Source organism: Silurus aristotelis, assembly GCF_946808225.1.
Source record: "Silurus aristotelis genome assembly, chromosome: 13".
Classification (NCBI taxonomy): domain Eukaryota; kingdom Metazoa; phylum Chordata; class Actinopteri; order Siluriformes; family Siluridae; genus Silurus; species Silurus aristotelis.
In genome coordinates, this window is record NC_139586.1 from 11,718,432 (window position 1) to 11,740,830 (window position 22,399).

General features: G+C 38.3%; 1 protein-coding gene across 4 annotated transcripts in view; it reads left to right on the forward strand.

Moving 5' to 3' along the window:
• dok4 (docking protein 4) overlaps window positions 1-22,399 on the forward strand; it is a 41,530-nt gene that overhangs the window by 14,595 nt on the left and 4,536 nt on the right. For 3 of the 4 annotated variants that reach the window (XM_083558614.1, XM_083558615.1, XM_083558617.1), the window contains exons 2-8: window positions 9,602-9,870; window positions 17,967-18,074; window positions 18,903-19,017; window positions 19,504-19,623; window positions 19,941-20,130; window positions 21,958-22,096; window positions 22,193-22,310. In XM_083558614.1, coding sequence (XP_083414740.1) covers window positions 9,805-9,870; window positions 17,967-18,074; window positions 18,903-19,017; window positions 19,504-19,623; window positions 19,941-20,130; window positions 21,958-22,096; window positions 22,193-22,310 — 856 coding nt within the window. In that variant the 5' untranslated portion in view covers window positions 9,602-9,804. Of the gene's footprint in view, window positions 1-9,451; window positions 9,511-9,601; window positions 9,871-17,966; window positions 18,075-18,902; window positions 19,018-19,503; window positions 19,624-19,940; window positions 20,131-21,957; window positions 22,097-22,192; window positions 22,311-22,399 lie in introns of those variants that run through there. The other variant, XM_083558616.1, reaches the window with a different exon arrangement.

The window sequence follows — 22,399 nt, forward strand, 5'->3', positions numbered from 1 at the left end:
ATGATAAAACCCTCACCTGATCATCTTTATCCTGCTTGTTCTCCCTAGGGCATGTATTTCTTTTATATATATATATATATATATATATATATATATATATATATATATATATATATATATATATATATATAGAGAGAGAGAGAGAGAGAGAGAGAGAGAGAGAGAGAGAGACAGAGAGAAAAAAAGAAAGAGATCTAGAGAGAGAGTTTTGTAGCTCTGTTGATATTGCTAGGGTTTGGGCCTGGACACATTTTCTTTGAAGAGTTGGATAAACGTATATATAAGAACTTTCTTTGCAAAGATTTTTTTTCTCAGATCGTCTGGTTGTCTGGTTGTTCCTGTGGAATGACTGCAGATTTACATTTGCACTTTATTTAAATTCTTTGTCGCATATCCCAGCTTGCTCAAAAGCCGGGGTCAGAGCGCAGTGTCAGCCATGATACGGCACCCCTGGAGCACAGTGGGTTAAGGGCCTTGCTCAAGGGCTCAAGAGTGTCAGCTTGGCGATACCAGGGCTTGAACGTGAACATGAACATCTGCCCTTAGACATCTAACATATAAGAGTTTTCCCAGTGCTGGGAACAAGTTCAAATCTAGTCAGTGATAATGACAGAGATTAGAGTTTCAAATGTTGGAGTATTCCTTTAATGGGTGAAAAAGTTTAAGTAATGGACGCAGATGGGATACCCAGTGAGTGAGTGAGCGAATGAGCTATCCTGGGATAATTGTTGTCATTAGCGCTTTTCTCCATGTGATCTCCTCCGTCTATTTCCTCATGTGCTCACTTCTTTGATGGCTTTTCTCTTGTTTTGCTCTTGGCTCTCTCCTCTTGCGTGCCAGCTGCCAGTTGCCCCGTGTGTGCCAGCCAGCTGTCGGCCCCTGGGTGGCAGAGAGGGGAAATCTGAGAGGAAGTCTCTTCCTGTGGGTAATACATGTCCTAAAATACCTCCCAGACTCTTGAGGAACGGCTTGGTTTTCCCCCAGAACATCCTAAAATGGGAGCTGTTTAGGATAAAGGGAAGGGAAGTGGGATGCCTGTAGAAAAGAGGGGGGAAGAAAAATAGGAGAAGAGAGGCTCAGGCTAAGAATTGCAAACTGGAGTCTTACCCAGTAAGTAAACCCTTTAAGAACATTTGATGAACCCCTTTTTGTGAAAAGAATGCATGCATTAACTGGATAAGTGAATTTTATCAAATATATTTAAAAATTATTTAGCTAAATTTTTTTTTCAACAAAAGGTTCCTCAAGGGTTTTTCAAGGATTTATTGGAAAATTAAGTGTTTTTAACCTCAACCAAATTAAGTGTCATCTAGTGAAGCCATGAAGTGAATCATTGAATGAATTACAGTTGAGATCCCCAGAGGAATGTGAGTCATAGCAGCTTTAAACACAAGATAATAATCCAAAGATCCCCTGAAGAACCTGTTATTAATACAAATTATTGCCTATTATTTCCTCTTAATTTCTATTTTGTTTCAAATTTTCTAAAGTTTTCTTTTTCTGATACAGAAACACTATTTTAGGCTTTAATGTATAATCTTTAAAAAGTAGTATTATTTGGATGATCAGAATTCTGGATTCTGATTGGCAGGAAGGAAGGATGGCGTTTAAAGCATTAAACACAGATTGGTTTCGTGAGTTTTATTAGCATTATAAATGAATACGACACCTATATAAACGCCTGTAACCATAGCAACATAGAGTTACATAAAGAGTGAGACAGCTATTACACACAGTTCCCAATGACCTTACCGAGATAAATGGAGAGATTTGAATTGTAATTTAACTCATAAGGTAAAATTTAGTGATTATATCAAGACTTAATAATGAGAAATATCACCAAACAAACAGCACAAGGTGTTAACACCAACACTTCATTGTTAGTAGATGCAACACAGATGCACATAATACACACACAAATAAAGCGTTGTTTGTGTCCATTCAGGCAGTTTTGAACTGGAAACATTTGTAACAGCTTTAACTTGTCCGTACTGGTTAAAAATTCACAACTAGGTGTGTTACATCGTTTTAATTGTATTGGGCTTCACATTGGGCCATGTTCACCATCTTACCTAAAATTCTGTAATGTGCACCTAGCAGTGGATTATGTCTTACTTAGAATATATGCATGCATAACTATCCTGAGTGCACAGTTACCTAAAATGACCCATTTGAGTCACTTCACTGTAAAAACACTGGCGCAGTCACACTACATTCACTAAACCAATAATTGCAATTCAAATGTTGATGTTAGTTTGTACTTTAAAAAAAGATGTATTTATTTATTACTTTCTTGTCTAATTTGACAAGAATGCAAAAAATGTTTTGTGTGTGTTACAGTAAAATAACGAGTTACTGGAATTACTGTTACCAACCTGAAGTTGATCATTTATTGATTTTATTTATAAAAGAACATTCAATGAAATGTCCATTTATACTTGCATTTAATGCCATTGAAATACATTCATGTAACTAATAGCAGCTATAAACCTGCACTCACTTGTAAAAATTGTAAAAAATTAAATAAAATAAAATAAATAAATAAACCTGAACTCCTGTCCTGCAGATGTCTCAAAACTTTAAAAAGGTGCTCTGACTGCGGTTACAGCTGCTGTTACAAAATTAATCAACAACTTCTGAATGATCAGAATGTGGTGTCAGCACTATTAAGTCGAGTAATTTCCCTGAAGTGTTTCACCATGGTGCTAAAATAATCTTGCGTTATTGTGGTAATTAAAAAATATCTATTATAATGTGTAAACTCACACATCCAGTGAAGCACTGAGGTGATGTTCAGAGTAGGATCAGGAGGGGCACATAGCCATCATTTAATATATATATATATATATAATAAATCTAATGTATGCAGAACGCCTCCAAATCTCACTACTAATATCAGCATGTTTATTTTGACGTGCTGACATTTCAGTTTTGTTCCTCTAAGGTATATATGAAGGAAACATTTGATGTAACACAGATTAGATGAGAGGAAACAATATTACCAGAATGACAAAGTAATAGTAGGGCAGAATGAGAGAGTGAGAAGGAAAATTACAGACTGACTGAGTGACAGAATGACATAATAAAAGTGCTGAAATGACAGTGACAGAATGAGAGTTCTACCGTAACAGAATGAAAGTGCCAGAGTGACAGATTTACAGTGGCAGAATGACTGAATGATTGTGACAGAATGACAAAGTGACAGGTTTACAACAAGACCTATGATGGCCTAAGACAGAGACCGCTGCTCTCCTGAGAGAAGATGCAGGAGGTAAAGACCAGTGTACGAGTCACAGCTGATGGATGATTGACACTTTCGGGTCGATTTAATGAGCCTTCTCACTTGTATTCTCTCTAGAGTGGTGAAAGTAAAAGAGCATTGATCAGGAATGGGGACAAAGGCTGAGCTGCTGAGTGACAAAGCTCTGTTTCTTACTTCACTTTTATATCGATGTTGCTAACAAGAAAATTCCAACCAACAGAGAAGGAAAGAAAGACTTGCACTACAAAACTCTCAGCATATGTTGTACAAGACAGCAAATTTCTTTCCAGATGTGACTAAGCAACAGTTGAAAACAGTGAGGTAGCTCTGGTGTGTAATGCTTCTTACTAATTGTATCTTACTAATGTACCCGTCCAATATGTTTTATAACCAGTGAGATCACAGAATCCACCTTTTTTTGGTAGCTGATGCGTTTTTCACATTTTGGGTCTGTTTCTCTTCTGTGAAGCATCTTTTCCTTTAGGCAAATTTTATATTGTTTGCTATCAGTTAAAAAATATTTAATGCTCTGTCTAAACTATGGATGTTTGAACTTAAGTGAAAGATTCTTCACTGCTTCCTTCAAGGAAGCTTTAATATTTCTTTCGGCCCCAAGCCCTAGATTTCACAGATGTAACAGAAATTCTTCGATGTTTAAAAAAATCTGAACATTCACAAACGTGCAAAGAAAGTGAAAGTAAATGACATTAAAATATGATAAAATGTAGATAAATTAGATATGGAATATATTTACTGTTTTTTTAATCCTAATTTTATCCTGTATTTCTGTGCAGAAGCCTTGTTCAAATAACAAGCAAGCCTTGATCTCTGACTGGAAAATGGAAAGTGTTTTACAGTTACATCAAATAAAAAATAGGTTAAGTAAACCCAAGAGTCCCAAAGGTTGTCTGTCTGTTTTGCTTCTTATTTAGCTGACAATTTCGTTTCCTGCATACCAAGATATTTTTAGTAAATGTAAACGCTTGACTCAAGAACAGCTTGGCGATTTTGTTTAACTTGCGATATTTAAATCTATGACAAGTAACACAAGTGAGAAAAACCTTAGATTAGATAAGAAATAGATGTTATTGGCTCGTTTTAATGTCGGTTCTTTGCAACATGACCCGGTAGTTACTAATCTTATTTGTTAGAATTTGTAGCAGTTTCCATGGTAACATTGCATGTTTTAAAATGTCTTTTGCATTATTTTTTACTGGTGTAAAATAAACTAGACAACAAGTCTCTTGGGGAAGAAGAAGAGTTAAAATCCTTTTTTTAATTATGTGTAATGGGCGAGATTTTCCTCCTCATTACTTGGCTTGTTGATGACGACTCTCTGGGGGCATGTCATAATAACAACAGCAGCAGCAATGATAATAATAATAATAATAATAATAATAATAATAATAATAATAATAAGGTAATGTGATTACAAAGGTAATTTAAATCAATTGTTTTAAAAGTAGTCTCCTCTGTTCCTTGCAAAAATTAAGAAAAAAAAACACGTATTGTATAGCATTTCTCTCTCTCTCTCTCTCTCTCTCTCTCTCTCTCTCTCTCTCTCTCTCTCTCTTCTCTCTCTCTCTCTCTCTCTCTCTCTCTCTCTCTCTCTCTCTCTCTCTTTCTCTCTCTCTTTCTCTCTCTCTCTCTCTCTTACTCTCTGTCTCTTTCTCTAAATCCAGGCGACGAGATGAGGCGGCACAGGCCTGTCATCAGTCTGGCAGTTAGCACAGACAGCTCCTGTCTGTGCTCTGCTCTCGGCTCTCGGTCAATAGCAGTACTTAACAGAGAAAACAGATGTTCAAGGCTTGTTCCTACTCGATTCTTCTCCTCAGGAGTGCAGCCTGCGTCTTAACAAGCTGTTATAGATGTTCACCTACAAGACTAGGATTTATTTATTAATTTCATTGATTAGTTTGTGTACATGGTGAACATAAACCGAACCAGTTTCTATGTTGTAGAGTAGGAAATGAAAGAAAGCTGGTTTGTTAGGGTTCTAAGAACCAAATACAGTCTTTGCTGAAATAAAAATAATAAATCGTATTATAATAAATAATAAATAATAAACTTTTATTAGGATTTTGATGACTAGCAGGACAGTAACATTAGCTGTCAGTAATCACAAATTTTATTAATTTAGTATAACAGACTATAAGAAAAATTTTATCTCATTTAAAAGAAGTCTCTAATGGTTTCTCTAATGGATCTTTTTTAGATTCAGGTTAATCCACTAATTTTCATCTTTCTCTTGAGATTCTCTATATTTGGCCTATTTTATTTGCTCAAAAATAAACTTATAGAGAGATATACGTAATTATATAGAGAGATTAGCAAATTGACGTAATTATAGCATACATTCATGCCCAGCTAGTTCTTCATTACATTTGAGTCATATGTTTTGCTGTTTTGCACCGTAATACATTTCACTAGCATACTTTGCTATATAATTAGAATTACATACACTACAACAGCACTAGCATTAGTAGCTAAGATAGTTAATAAGCGCATTGCATTAGCACATTTATAATTATTTATAATTAATTTAGATAACTGTCAGAGAACCACCAGTCCTACTCCTACTAATCACCTACACCTGTTCACCATTTACCTATCTCATTTATAAGGTCCCCATCCCCCTCACTCACGGTCCGATTTACCAGTTACGACCATAGATCACCCGGACTTCCTACCTCTCTGGTTCCCTGTGCCTCCATGCTTCCAGGCTTCCATGCTTCCATGCACCTGGCTACGCTTCATTGGAAGCTCTTAGTAAAGTGTACCATTTGCTCCAGTCAGATCTCATAATCTTTTGTGTTTGTATGTGTAGACAAAATAAAGACATTCTATTTTACTCACGGTTTCTGATGCCTGGTCTATCTGTGACAGTAGATCGGACCATAAAAATCTACCTCGAAGTATCCCCACTCAGCTGCAATCACGGATTCATTCGAGGTACGGCCAACGGCCAACCAACACTACCGCCTCCACTGCTCAGGGAAGGCCCCGGACTGGACTATAGACGTCTAGGGGTGCCAGAGTACTTTATGCTCAGGCTATCCTGTTTTTCGCCAGGAACCCAGGTTTCAGTTTGGCTGTCTCTGCAGCCTACCAAATCCCCAGTCTCTAAACCCCACTGAGTACATCGCCCAGTCTCTAAGCCCCACTGGGGGCATCGCCCAGCTGTTGTTCCTCGATGGGGGTGCCGCTCAGTTTTTACGAGGCTGGCGCTCCGCCCTCAAATCCAGAGGAGGCAGTCTCTCCGTCCACGCTCCAGACCTCCGCAGAAGGCGCTTCAGAGTCCCGCCCCCGAGCACTGACGAGGCCGTTGCTCCGCCCCCAAGCCCCAAGGAGGCAGTCGCTCCACCCTCAGACCACCGCAGGGGACGACGCTCCACCCCAGACCTGCGCCGAGGGCATCGCTCCACCGTCAGACCACCGCAGGGGACGACGCTCCACCCCAGACCTGCGCCGAGGGCATCGCTCCACCCCAGACCTCCCACAGAGTACCCCAGACCTCCGCTCTGCCCCAGACCTCCGCCGAGCTCGTTGCTTGGCCCCAGACCTCTGCCAAGGCTGTTGCTCTGCCCCAGACCTCTGCCAAGGGTCGTTGCTCCACCCCAGATCTCCGCCGAGGGCATTGCTCCGCCCCAGACATCTGCAAAGGGCGTCGCTCTGCCCCAGACTTCCGCCAGGGGTGTCGCTCTGCCCCAGACCTCCGTCAAGGGCATGGCTCCGCCCCAGACCTCTGCAGAGGGCGTCGCTCAGACCTCCGCCTCAGACCTTTCATGGCCTTAAAGGTGTTCCACCCAGTGGCAGTTTGCAGCAGGTTCCGCGGTGTCCGCCACTGGCACCCGACCTTCCTCATGCCCCAAGTTTTGTGTGCCTGTCCAAGACTTTTCTCCTCCAGGTTGCGAGACCTTCCTCAGAGTGCCCTGGCCCAAATGATGAAGGTGGACTTCCTGGACTTCCTACCTCTCTGGTTCCCTGTGCTTCCATGTTTCTATGCTTCCAGGCTTCCATACTTTCATGCTCCTGGCTCTGCTTCATTGGAAGCACTCAGTTAAGTGTACCATTTGCTCCAGTCAGATCTCAAACTCTCGTGTGTTTGTATATGTAGACAAAATAAAGACTTTCTATTTTACTCCCGGTTTCTGATGCCTGGTCTATCTGTGACAATAACAAATGTTGTGTTTGTTATTTTTGGGCTGAACTGAAGTGTCTTGATGCAGATGATGCTTGGTGAGTGTTTTGTAATCACTTCTAATTCAGTTCATTAAAAGCTAATGAGCTACGAGCTATTATTAATACTAACCGTGTCCGCTAAGCATCTGCAATTTGCTCACAGGCAGCCTCCATCTTGGATTAACTTTCTCAGCTTTCTGGATTTTGTCGCTGTGCTTCACTTCATCATGTTCTGTGTGTGTTTTGTGAACGATAACAGCAGCGTACACCTGCACTGCACTAATCCTGCGTGTTAGTGTGTGTGTGTGTGTGTGTGTGTGTGTGTGTGTGTGTGTGTGTGTGTGTGTGTGTTATCATCTTCTTCTCTTCAGCAAGCAACTTTTTAAAACCAACAGTGCTGAGAACAATTAACCCTGGCTCTGTCCCAGCTAATGAGCTGCTTTTGAAACTTTAATGCTTGCATTCTGCTACTGTCAGCACAAATCTATCTGCTCTCGAGCTCTTCCACTGGCAGCCTTCTGCACAGAATGACGTTCAGAAAAACGATGACGATCTCATTATTTAGCATTATTTAGCATCAGGGACCTCCTTTCAAAGAGGCTTTATGATAACAGAATGTTTAAGAATGTAGAAACAACAAGATCTTAATTTTGCACATTAACACATTATTTACACGTTGTTAATTTACTTGTGCCTGATAATGCATCTTAATTAGCTAGCTACTTTCTAAATAACTAAATCGTACATGGATTTGTTCATGGGTACAAATCAGTGTTTTTTGAACAAATGAAGTGAACAAATAATTTTTCTTGTTAACTTATGTCCCACCCTTGTAAATCACATGACTGCTTTAGCTGTGAAGGACCATTTGAATCATGGAAGCTATTAAAAAAACGCACCACTTACTGAACAAGACTAGTTGTTGCATCTGATCAAAGGCAGTACTGATTATGAACAACCTGAATTTATTTGTCCATGAGCGATTCAAACTGGTAGCTTATGAGCAAAATAAACAAACAAGTCATTCATTCAGCTCATATATGAGCCTTACTGGTTCAGTATGTTGCACTTTGGAGAAGTTTTATATGTGTACATGAAACACAATTCAAATGTATGAATATCTAAGGATTACTGATAACCATGCACAATAAATATGGTGTTAACTAAGAGTTGAATACTGCCAGTGTAAGGCATGCTATTTAATATAAAACAGCAAGTTAAAATGTCTTGAATATAGGCCAATAGATCTATTTATTTCTATTATTAGACCAGACATGATTATTAAGACATCATTTGATACCTTAATAATCCATAGATTAAATGTTCTCATTCTTTTGCCAGATTATTTTGCTTATTTAAAAAAAAAGATATATATTGCTAATAAAATAATATTTTCTGACCAAAGATCAATACTTATACAATTTGGAACTGAGGAAAAATGTCTAGCTATTTTAATAAGATTTAAAAATCATATATTTTTTAATATGTAAATCTTAAAAAAATGTATGTGCCTGTAGTTAACATATTTCTGTTTGCTAATGTTTACAACGTGTAAAAATGGCAAAACACAAGCAGAAGAATGTTAGAAATATTTAAAAAAAATTGTCAAAGCTCAGATATATTTTGTTTTAGTTTTAGTTCTAGAAGTAACTTGTTTACTAATAGCCAGATTTTAGGTGTGCATTTTATGAGTGGAATTCCCTGTCTGTTTGTTATACAGATTGTTTTTATTAAAAATTTTGACACCCCAAAATAACATCCTGTGTTTTTTATTCCAACAAAGTTTCAATGTTTTTCCATTAGCATGACCACAAAATACTTGACTTTTGGTTAATGGGGAAATATTTTACTGTCTGTATAATGTGTACAAGTTTTACCAGATCAGGTCATATAGTTTGAGTAAGAAAAGGAGGAAAAGGCACTCTGCACTTCATTCCACCCTGTCACATTAACAAGACGAGCTGAAATTTCTGTAAGCTATAAAAGACAAGGCTGGCACTCATACAAGTACAGTCCAATGGTGTGCTCTGAAACACAGCATCTGGCGAGTCGATAAATAATCTATGGTAATGTTGCGTGCCTGCACAGCTCGGGACACCTCCACTCTCCACCGATCGAGCATCAATAATAAATGTCCTGCTTTTTTCCTTTCTGCAGAGATCATGCTGGAGCAATGAGAGACTCGGAAGCTTGGCTGAACTGACGGTTTCGTATCACACACCTCAGAGAACAAGAAGTGAGTGATAAGCCAAACAAGAAGAAGAAAAAGAAGCAAAAGTCTGAAAGGAGGTGTTTGGTCTGAACAGAGAAGGCTGGATGCCAGCATCTATTGGCTCCGGGAGCTTCCAAGTACCTCAGACATGGCCTCTAACTTCAATGACATCGTCAAGCAGGGCTACGTCCGGATGCGGAGTAGGAAGCTGGGGGTGAGTTGAAAGAAAATTAAGAATTGCTAAATAATCTTTTTATGGCTACTTGGATGTGAATTTACATGTTTACATGTAAACTTGATAGCATAGAAAGAAGACATTTGTAGCTGAATGTATGGCAGTTTTAATGTATGGCAGTTTTTCTCAAAGTTCTATGTTGAAGCAAGGTGTTGATTAATTAAGTAATTTTTCACACAAGCAAGAGTGTATCTGCACAGATTCAGTACAATCGCATGACCACAAGTATGATAATGCTTTTATACAACAGTTTTATTATTAATAAATTATTATAGAACTTATAAAAAATTGTTTAGTTATCCTGATTGTCACACTTATGATTACTAAACTAAAGCACCTAGCTAGCTCACAATGATTTGTGCTTTCCTGTTAAAAGTGCCTCTAGTGAAAATTGTCACTTTGACTTTTAAATTTTCATCTAAAGAGCTTTCATATTTAAAATCAGAAGTTGTATTATTCATGAAAAGTGCATTGTTTGCCAGGTGTGCCGATGATTCCACTAACTTTCATGTAGTTCAGTGGGGATGCAAAGTGATAGACACTGTGAAATGTTTTGTATGGTTATACTAACTATAAACACTCCTGGTCCAAACTGTAGTGAATCAGTTACAATGTATGGATAAAAGTATTGGGTCATTTGACTTTTCCATCCATAATTGGTTCTTCCCCAAACTATTACCACAAAGTTGGAATCACACAATAGTACAGGATGTCTTTGAATGCAGTAGCAATTTTCTCTTCCTTGAACTAGGAGCTCCAAACATGTTCCAACATGAAGATATGGTGGACGTGGGTTAAAATAAAAGATCTTGAGTGGCCTTCCTTAGAGCTCTGACCGCAGCCTTATTGAAAACCTCCGGGGTGAATTGGAACACTGACTGCACCCCATGCCCCCTTACCCTACATCAGTACCTGACCTCACTAAGACCCTTGTGGCTAAATGAGCACAAATCTCAACAAGCACACTTCAAAATCTAGTTCAACATCTTCCCAAAAGTGTGGAGATTATTATAACAACAAATGGGGACTAAATGTGGAAGGGGATTTTCAAAAAGCACATAAGAATCTTTAGGTGTCCACAAACATTTGTCAATGTAGTGTGTAATAACTGATACATATTCTGATTCTCAGTTATATATTAACAGCTAAATCTCAGGTACTTGTTATATAAGGTGTTTGTAATAATTCATCTTTAAGTAAAAAAAAAAAAGAGTCATTATTTAGCATTTGTAAGGCTGTAACTTTTTAAAATTTCAAGCTATTTTAATGATTATGTCTCATTCATTTGGAGGAATGAGTGTTTATAGCTGCTACTGTATAACATGAGATCAAATGTAACTATAAAGGGATAAAAAGTATATGCATTCTTTAGTGATTACAAATTATAATATGGTGAAATTCTGTGGTGTTGGAGAAATAAATGTTTCTCTAATCTTGTGTGTGATTCAGTGAGACTTCAGGGCTGAAATTAAATAAAAAATTTTAAGCACAAAAAAACGATGGCATCTTGGACAGAAGTTTTTGTCTGCAGACAAAAATTTGAAAGGTCACATTAAGTGTTGATTTCTACCTTTAAAGCAGCATTTAAATGGACGATTCATGACTAAGCTACAGGTTAATATACTTTTCACTTTTCATTTGTCTTCTACAGAAGACAGATTTGTACTTTATGGTGGGTTATGACATTGTCTTGAAATCCTCCAGCGTTTTCTATAAACAGAGCTGTTTTTTATTACCGTGGATGAGGAGCAGGGGGTTAAATGGCTACAGAGATGGCATTTAACCTCTAAGTTTATCTCTGAGATCTACTTATGACTTTACATTGCACCTCAGAGAGAACTGATTACCACGGTGGATACGGCTGCACACAATAGTATTGGCACCCCTCTTTGCTACACAAAGGGGAGTCATCTGATGTCAGCAGATCTGATGTGGATCCTGGATTATTTTCATTGCAACACTGACACTGAGGTTGTAGTATGTAGTGTGTGTGTGTGTGTGTGTGTGTGTGTGTGTGTGTGTGTGTGTGTGTGTGTGTGTGTGTGTGTGTGTGTGTGTGTGTGTGTGTGTGTGTGTGTCCATGTCTGTGTGTGTGGTGATGACAGATGAACCATGGTAACCTTGGTTACATATAAAAGTAGTCTGACAAAACTGATGTAGCGAAACGAGCCCAGAAATCTCTACGGTCCTGCTGTCAGAGCAAGACATTTTCCAAATGTGCGTGTGTGTGTATGTGTGTGTAGACTAGAGAGAGAGAAAGAAAGAGAGAGAGAGAGAGAGAGAGAGAGAGAGAGAGAGAGAGAGAGAGAGAGAGAGAGAGAGAGAGAGAGATGTCCATGCAAAAGCCTGAACAGTGATCTGTTTAGTCAGCAGGATTGTGTGTAACAGGACAGTATGACACATGACACCCCAGTGGGAGCAGCAAAGGCAGATTACCTGTGAGTGAATGTTAGAATGAATGCACACACACTCACACACACTCACACACACACACACACACACACACACACACACACACACACACAAACACAGACAAACACAGACAAACACACTCACTTTCCCCTCCCCCTTATGTTTGTCTTTTATTTTCTCCTTTTCTTTGTCACCCACACCCCGTGTGTGTGTGTGTGTGTGTGTGTGTATGCCTGTGTGTATGCCTGTGTGTATGCCTGTGTGTATGTGTGTATATAAATATGATACTGATGTCGCTCGCTCATTTTTTAACGAATGGCTCCTCTTACTCTAAGTGGATTTCCTTTCTGCTGTATAATATCATCATCTTGCACGTAATCTGAGTGTAATATCACACATCTCCTCCATACACTGTGTTAATGCTGTTTACATCCTGCTCGCTGCATTTTATCTGGCGTGGCATCAGCGCATGCCGTGTGGAGGTATTGGCATTTCAGAAGCAAAGCTGTGTAAAAATCACAGAAACAGCGAATCCGCAATTCATTCACTCACCAACAGTAAACACTTTCCTGTCTTCTCTGAATTTTTTCTCATCCTCTTCCAATGTATATGTGGGTTTCCTCTGGGTTCTCCAGCTTCTATCGCAATTCTTAAAAAGCATTCCAGCATTTGATCTATCTATCTATCTATCTATCTATCTATCTATCTATCTATCTATCTATCTATCTATCTATCTATCTATCTATCTATCTATCTATCTATCTATCTATCTATCTATCTATCTATCTATCTATCTATCTAAACCCCTCTATCTGTCTCTCTGTCCTTCTGTCTAAAAGCTCCTTTAAGTCTAATCAGAATTCACTTGCTGTGCTGAGAGCTGTTGTGTCTCTCCTCCACTCGTCTGCACTGCTCCGAGGCCGTAATTACTCCTCTGTTGCTCTGTTCTCGCTGCGCCGCTTTTCTGGACGTGACACACAATTTGACGTTCTATTCTAATCCCATCTAAACGTTAGTGGTGAACCTGATTTTTTTCCTTCTTTTTTTAATTAGTTTTTAATCTGTAGCTACAATTCTGCAGGACGGAGATGCCTGGGATCACTGCAGAGAAAAGGAATTTTATACTACAGATAAAATCTCTTTCAGCATGTGCATGTGAGACTGTTTTAAATGTAATCCTGGTGGTTAATCCTGATGGTTAATTGATTCCTGGGGCTTTGTGATAAAAGCTTAATCTTAATCCTGTTTCCTAAAACTATTGTAACATGACAAAGCACGAGGCACATCAATTAAAAATAGAGCAGCAGTGAGTTTGCTGGTTAATTACAGGTTTATATTAATGCGCTAATTTTAATTTTCTGTTTCTATAGTAACAGCTGGTTCACAGGGATGTGTATAGCGCATACTCAACTGATAACAAACACGTTAACAAATTTGTGAAGTTCTCTTTAAGGAGAGGGTTATGTTACATTGATGGAAGGAGTCTCTGGTGACAGAGCTTTGGAACAGTCAGAGGTGCAGCTGTAACTTACATTTATTACGACATTTTCAGGACAGAGGATTTCGCACTTCTTTGTGGTTGTGACAAGATGTGTTTTGAAAGAGAGAAAAGGAAAGGGGAGATTAGCCAGAGAGATGTGAGAGGAAAAGAAAACATGGCACTGTTAAAGTCAACTCATTGAAGTCACACAGAATCAGGAGTCAAAAACATGACGACCATCTCTTTCTCTCTATCTCTCTCTTTCTTTCTTTCTTTTCCCCTCTCTGGCTATCTAATGTCAATTTCAGTGTACTATATTAATAATTGTTATACAATTAATTAAACAATTGTTTACATACAATAGTGGCAAAGCATCAATATAGAACCCCTCTTTGTGTCTATCTTCATCCCTTTAACATCTGTGTCTGTTTTGCTGTGTGTGTAGCTCTGCCTTTGTCTCTCTCTCTTTCTTTCTGTCTATCTGTCTTTTGTCCAGTCTGTATTTCCTGTGACAAAATCTCCTGCACTTTGTCTATGTCTGTAAATCCCTTTCTCTGTCTGTCTCTGAATTTATCTATTTGCCACGTGTCTTTACCCGTATTTCTCACTTTCTTTCTTTCTTTCTTTCTTTCTTTCTTTCTTTCTTTCTTTCTTTCTTTCTTTCTTTCTTTCTTTCTTTCTTTCTTTCTTTCTCTTTTTTTCTTTCTTTCTTTCACTCTCTCACTCTCTCTCTCTCACTCTCTCTCACTTTCTTAGTCTGTCTTTCTGTGGCTATTTCTGTGCAATTGTCTCTTTCTGTGTCTATCAATCTTTCTCTCTCTCTCTCTCTCTCTCTCTCTCTCTCTCTCTCTCTCTCTCACACACACACACACACACACACACACACACACACACACACACACACACACACACACACACACACACAAATACAAACACTCACTTAAGATTTATTTGAACCTCCAGGGACAAAATTATGCAAACATGAAATCCATCTCCTGTTGGCTGTGTAAACAACATTTCCTGAACTTTCCACTTCGTTGTTGTTCCAAAACTCTTCTCAAGAATTTTTTTTCTCTACACCAGGATTCATAACATTTTAATGTCCTGAGATGACATAAATATGGTCTAGGAATCACCTTACTGCGGGCCTACCACCTACACTGGACCCACACCAGTTTGCCCGAACAGGTCAACAGAGGATGCAGTTTCCACAGCTCTTCATTCAGCTCTCACCCACCTGGATAAAAGCAACACCTACATCAGAATGCTGTTCATTGACTTTAACTCTGCGTTTAATACAGTGCTCCCCACTGTACTGATCATTAAGCTTAGTGACCTGGGTATCTGCACCTCCACTTGCAGATGAATTCTGGACTTTCTCACCAACAAACCTCAATCTGTTAGGTTGGGCAACCAGGTATCCTCAACCCTCATTCTGAACACTGGCATCCCGCAGGGCTGTGTTCTGAGCCCACTACTCTATTTCCTGTTCACCCACGATTGTGCTCCTCTGTATAACTCCAACATCTTCATCAAGTATGCAGATGACAGAACCGTGGTCGGCCAGATCGACAACAACGACGAACCAGCCTACAGGGAAGAGATCCGAAATCTGACAGCATGGTGTGCCAGAAACATTAAGACTAAAGAGCTCATTGTGGACTTTCAGAAATCCAACAGCAGGAGACATCTACCAGTCAACATCAATGGATCTGAGGTAGAGCGAGTCTCCAGCTTTAAGTTCCTGGAAGTTCACATCTCTGAGGATCTGTCATGGCAGCAGAATACTTCAGCGCTGGTTAAAACAAGTACAACAGTGCCTGTACTTCACGAGAAGTCTCAAGAAATCTCATCTGCCCCCAGGGATTTTATCGAGTTTCTACCGCTGCATCATTGAGAGCATCCTGACCAACTCCATCACTGTATGGTTCGGAGGCTCCACTGTGTGTGAACGTAAAGACCTGCAAAGGGTGGTCAAAACTGCCCAACGCATCACTGGCACCCAACTACCTGCCATTGAACACCTTCACCACAGCAGATGTCTGGGCAGAGCTCACAACATTATCAAGGACTCTTCACATCCCAGTCACAAACTGTTTAACCTCCTTCCATCAAGAAGGAGATACAGGAACTTACGCACCAGAAACAGCAGGTTCAGGGACAGCTTTTTTTCCATCCACCATCACACTACTGAACTCTACACTACACCGCTAGATCAGTAAAAAACAAAACACAAAACAAAACACTGTATATAACCTCTGTACTATACATGTACATATTACATATTATATATATTTTTGTACTCCTCATAACATCTGCACTATTTTTATCTATATGTATCTTTATATCCTCACTGTACATTCTGCCCAACATTTCACATTCACCTTTCACTTCTGCACATTCCTCTTCAATGCCTTAGAACCACTTCTTAATGATGTCCACACATCTCTGCACTGGTATAGCCTTTATAGTTATTCAATGTACATATGCTTACATATATATATATATATATATATATATATATATATATATATATATATATATATATATATATATATATATATATAGTAGACTGTTTATTCAGCTTTCCAACTTCTTAAATGCTATGATCTTGTAACCTTTCACTTCTGCACATTCCTCTTCAATGCCATAGCCTTCGAACCATTTCTGTACTTCTTACTGATGTCCACACATCTCTGCACTGGTATAGCCTTTATATTTTTTCACTGTACATATGTTTACATATATATCACCTGCTGTAAATATGCTATATATTTATCTGCACGATTGCTACATTTTGCACTTCTGGTAGATGCCAAACTGCATTTTGTTGTTGTGTACCTGTACTATGCAATGACAATAAAGTTCTATCTATCTATCTATCTATCTATCTATCTATCTATCTATCTATCTATCTATCTATCTATCTATCTATCTATCTATCTATCTATCTATCTATCTATCTATCATCAGAATAATAAAAATCTTTTATAGTGTAGTCAAAATATCAGTAACAAGGAAAATCTGAATTCTTCTCTTTTTAATAAAATGTTAAAATAGACATTGTCTCAAAGCAGCTTTACACAGATAAAGCAGTTATAAAAAAAGGCATAAGTTTGTTCTTTATAATTGTAAGTTATCCCCGATGAGCAAACTGGAGTCAAATGTGGCAAAGAAAACCATGAGATGCCATGAGGAAGAAACTTTAAGAGGAACAAAAGAGAAATATATATATATATATATATATATATATATATATATATATATATATATATATATATATATATATATATATATATATATATATTGTCTTTGACTCTGGATCAGTTTACCTGGTTGCATATTTGTGTTCTCAGCAATAATGAAAAGTTCATAACCTTACTTTTATTCCTGCAGAAAAAAAATATTCTATTAGAAGAAACGACACACAGGAGACAACATGGTTTTATTCTTTTGTGTATTTGTGTGTGTGTGTGTGTGTGTGTGTGTGTGTGTGTGTGTGTGTGTGTGTGTGTGTGTGTGTGTGTGTGTGTCCTCAGTATACTCAGACATTACTGAAGTAACTGTAGGTTGGATTTTTTAACAACATCAGAGGCTACAAAGTGCCTCTGTGTTAAAAACTGCCTGGAAGCAGCTTTTTCTCATTCAGGGTGCTGATGTTTTTCTGCATAGTCAGTCAGTGTGTGTGTGTGTGTGTGTGTGTGTGTGTGTGTGTGTGTGTGTGTGTGTGTGTGTGTGTGTGTGTGTGTGTGTGTGTGTGTGTGTGTGTGTGTGTGTAAGTATATTGTGTGCATACGTGTGTGTGTGTGTGTGTGTGTGTGTGTGTGTGTGTGTGTGTATTGTAACTTGATGACTGTGAAATGAAAATGAACTGAATTTTAAATCTGTTACTGCTCTTTATTTTATACACATTCAGTCAGATGAATATCCATGCCACTCTACATCTAAGCTCACAAAGTTTATAGGATTCAGCGTCATATATCTGAAATAAAAAATACATCTTGTGTTAGCGTGGTGTGAAGCAGATCTCAGCTCAAAATAAACTGTTAACTAGTGAGAAAATGCTGATGTTCACTCTCCATCATTCATCAGTGACTCATGAACATAAACCGAGTGTATTTACTGTGTGTGTGTGTGTGTGTGTGTGTGTGTGTGTGTGTGTGTGTGTGTGTGTGTGATTCAGATCTACAGGCGCTGCTGGCTCGTGTTTAAGAAGTCCTCCAGTAAAGGGCCACGCCGGTTGGAGAAGTATCCAGATGAGAAGTCTGCGTACATCAGAGCCTGTCCGAAGGTACACCACAAGCTAAAAATAAACTTTGTCATGTCCAGTGTCAGAACATGAACCGCAATCTCGATCGGTGATTAAAATTGTGAATTGGATTTCAGGGGAAAAAATGAACCTATTTTCTAAAAATAGCTATATTCCTGTGTGTGTAATTTGTTATTCAATTATTGAGCGTCATTAATTAAGTTTCAAAAATACAGTAGTAGGACTTGGACAAAGCCTTGTGGAACATCGCATTTTAGTTTAAAAAAAAAAAGTGTATGAATTTAAAAACTGAATCAGATAAGCTCTGAGGAAAAACTACATCATACGACATGAACATCGAGAGAAGCGATACACCAGAGTAAAGAGAAGCATTACTAAGTGAATGAGGTTATGTCCTCATTTATTTGGATAACTATTTTTGTTTGTCTCTCTTTTGTTCTTCCCTTTACACTGAAATGCTGTTTGTGTGCAGTGAAAACCAAGCTTTCTGTAAACATAAATTTGAAAACGTTGTCTTTTTTGTATGTTTTGTGGACTGAAAGAGAAAACATATATGTATTAAATGCTATAATAGTAAAAACTATGACTATTTCCATTCATGTGACATAGTCATCTGGTCTATTCATTAAAAATCATTCCCCAAGTGACAGCTGCAATGTCTCCAAACAATTTTCTGTCTGATTTCCATTTTCTGCTTTTTCTTGACGTTGCTGGATCTGACAGGAACAACAAAAGACAATTCGTTTGATTTCACACTTGCACAGTATATGATGTAAAAACATTTTCAGACATTTCAATTGGACTGTTACAGAGCCTGAAAACAATTTTGTTTGTACTAAATGTTTACAGGTGACTGAGATCAGTAACGTTAAAAATGTGACGCGACTGCCTCGTGACACCAAACGCCAGGCTGTAGCCATCGTTTTTACTGATGACACGTCTCGCACGTTTACTTGCGAGTCAGGTAAAACATCTGGGAGTAGGAGTGTTTTAACTAAAAACACACACACACACACACACACACACACACACACACACACACACACACATACATTATCTGTCTCAGTTCTGTATAATGTGATGTTCCTGAACTCCCACAGTCTGGGCTAAAATTAGACACACAAACACACACACGTCATACAGCAGCCTATAAATGTCCTACATCTTCACATTGTACTAAGAAAGTAATCCATGCTTCATGCATGGTAGCTGGTTAGCAAAACTAATTGAAAACAAAATACCTTTATACCAATTTTTTTTTTGTTTTTTTACAAAAGAGGTTTACTGACAAAATGTCTGTATCATACAGTAGCATAACATACTGTAAAGTTTCTCAGCATTGTGCGTAGCTTCCTTTTTTCTGCAGTATTGAGAGTTATAAAACATTCTTCCACAAGGCAATTCAATTCAAATGCATTTTGATGATTTGTATGTGTTTCCTGTTCTACAGAGCTAGAAGCGGAGGAATGGTTTAAGACGTTATCCATCGAGTGTTTGGGTATGCGGCTGAACGACATCAGTTTAGGAGAACCAGACCTTTTGGCAGCTGGAGTTCAGTGTGAGCACACCGGTCAGTCCAGGTTTATTTTAAGTTGTGAAAATGGGATGTATTTAATAGACCAGTGTTTGCGTGAGACCGACTTTGGAGAAATCAATTTTTCTTCAACCTTCCAAAAGTAAAACATTGTTCTGGTTCCTTTCCACTTTTTTTCCAGTAGAAACATGCAGCTCACAAATTCTTCTTTCTAAAACAAATGCAGTTTGGAGTGTTTTTGTCCTTTATTCTTATCTCACACTTGATATTCACAAGTGCAATTTAATTGCAGTGCGATTTAAAGAGAAAGAGAAGAACCTTTTTTGTTTCTGAATTTTATTTGCTGATTTCAGAACGTTTTAACGTGTTCCTGTTGCCGTGTCCAAACCTGGATATCTACGGAGAGTGCATGATGCAGATCACCCACGAGAACATCTACTTATGGGACATCCATAATCCTCGCACAAAACTGGTTACGTGGCCACTCTGCTCACTGCGCCGCTACGGCCGGGATGCCACCCGCTTCACCTTTGAGGCTGGAAGGTATGCTCACCAAGTTTATATTAAAGGTGGGATCTAACACTATTTATTTATGCTGTTGAACATTTAGATTATCATGCTAAACAAGGCCAAAGTTTAAAAAAAACTATTTGGATGTATGGCAGAGAATTTCTGTGTCAAATTCCTTGTATGGGCACTTCTCCCGGAAGAGTGTCCACACAACATTTAGAGCAAGAGCAAGAGCAATGTCCATCAACATGCTTTATTCAGTTACAGAACTTAAACAAGAAGAATGTATCCAATGAAGTGGAATTGTAAGAAAGAAGGTTTGGATGTGAGGAATGATAACCCTGTTAAGTACTTACAATACAAACACGTCCTGCTGTAGTCAGTGTATGTGTATGACTCGTTCTGATTGTTAGCCATAGTTAAATTTAAGACTATAAAGTTTGTGTTTCTATTGTGTCCTATGTAACAGCTCACGACTCTTTAGCTCCACCCACGGTGCACCTCCAGGAGCTCGGCTGATTTCAGAGAGAAGCATAAAGCTATATCTTTCTTATATAAATCTGATAAAAACTAAAGACCCCTCAAAGATTTGAAGGATGCAATACTACTCTATGGGTACTCAAAATTAACATGGAATTGGCTGAAACTTTTGTTTGTGTTATATCCCCTTTTAAGTTTTCTGCCATTTTAAGGAGAAAGGAGTGCTTATGGAATAACTGTTTATAGCCGCTATAATAAATGAGTATACAAATTATCCAATCACAATCGCAATTTTTCGTAATAATTTAATGTAATTGCCGATTTGATGTGGTTTAAGGAGAACAATTTTCTTTGTGATGGAAAGAGTAATTCAGCAGTTTTGATTATTTTCCTATAACAGTGTGCCTTGTCTTGATTTATTCCTTACTTAAATACAAGGTAACATAATAACAATATCAGTGAAATACCAAAGTAACAGTGACATGTAACAACGTAACAAACAGTGATTTCCAAGTAACAATTCAAGTATCATCAATGTTAGCAAAGGAACAATATCAACAAATTTGCAGAATATCAATGATACTTTGAAAGGTCATGAACGATAATGTTAACATAACTGCTAAAGTAACAATAGCAATCACATATTAGCAACATGAGAATGAAGTAAAAGAGCAACTAAATACCAGAAATGGTAACAAAGTAATCTGTCTGGAGATTTTTAAGGGACATTCATTGTTTCACTTCCACTGTAAAAACAATAAAAGGTAGAACAGCTTTCTTCCTGTCACACCAGTTCCAGTTCTATTTCATCATCATACATCATTTTCTTAGCTACTACTTATGTCTATTTCCTTTTAGGAAATGCATGTATTATATCTTGTCCATTGTATTAGAGTGCAAGTGCATGACCCTGACCAGCAGATTAGTGCAAGTTGAACGAGCTCCATTGAACCGAGGACCTCATAAAAAGATTGAATTAATAGATTAAAAGGAAATTCAGTGTGGTGTGGTGTGCTTATCTTCTCATGCCACTTTGATCAAAAAAATAAAGGAAGATTTGTAACGCCTACAGGATGCCCCTGAAAGGACAAAGATAAGAAAGAGGAAGCTTCAGGAGGATATGCAGTGGAGTTCTTCCCCCTGGTGGCCATCAGGCTTATTACCTTTAGTATAAACTTATAGTGGCATTTTAAACAGCAGAGCAGAATGATGGGATGAAAAAAACCTGATAACATCATTCACTTATGCGGGTGATTGAATAGTGCATGCTGAAAATATTCAATATAGCAACTTTTAGAATACAGACCAATTACAGCAATGCTAATCTGAAAACTCTGTGGTTGTTGTTGTTTTGTGTATGTGTGTTTGTATGTGTGTTAGAATGTGTGATAGTGGAGAGGGACTGTACACGTTCCAGACACGAGAAGGTGAACAGATTTACCAAAGGGTTCACTCTTCCACACTGGCTATTGCCGAGCAGCACAAGAAGGTCCTCATGGAGATGGAGAAGAACAGCAGGGTGAGCTGCGTCTGAACAAACATGTTTTTTCAGCATCAGTATCTTAAAATATTCCACACAAACTCACAAGTTCTTGTGTTCTGATGTGTCATCCAGCTGTTATCTAAAGGCTCAGGGCCAGACTCATACCCCTGCACACCTACAGCCATCCTGCCCCGCAGTGCCTTCTGGCACCACATCACAGGCTCGCAGGGGGCAATGGATTCGAGTAACGGTAAGAAACTTAACACCTTTCCACAAATATAAAAAGCTGTATATTTGGGCTGGGCATAGAGCCTAAATATGATATTAAAATATTTCTTG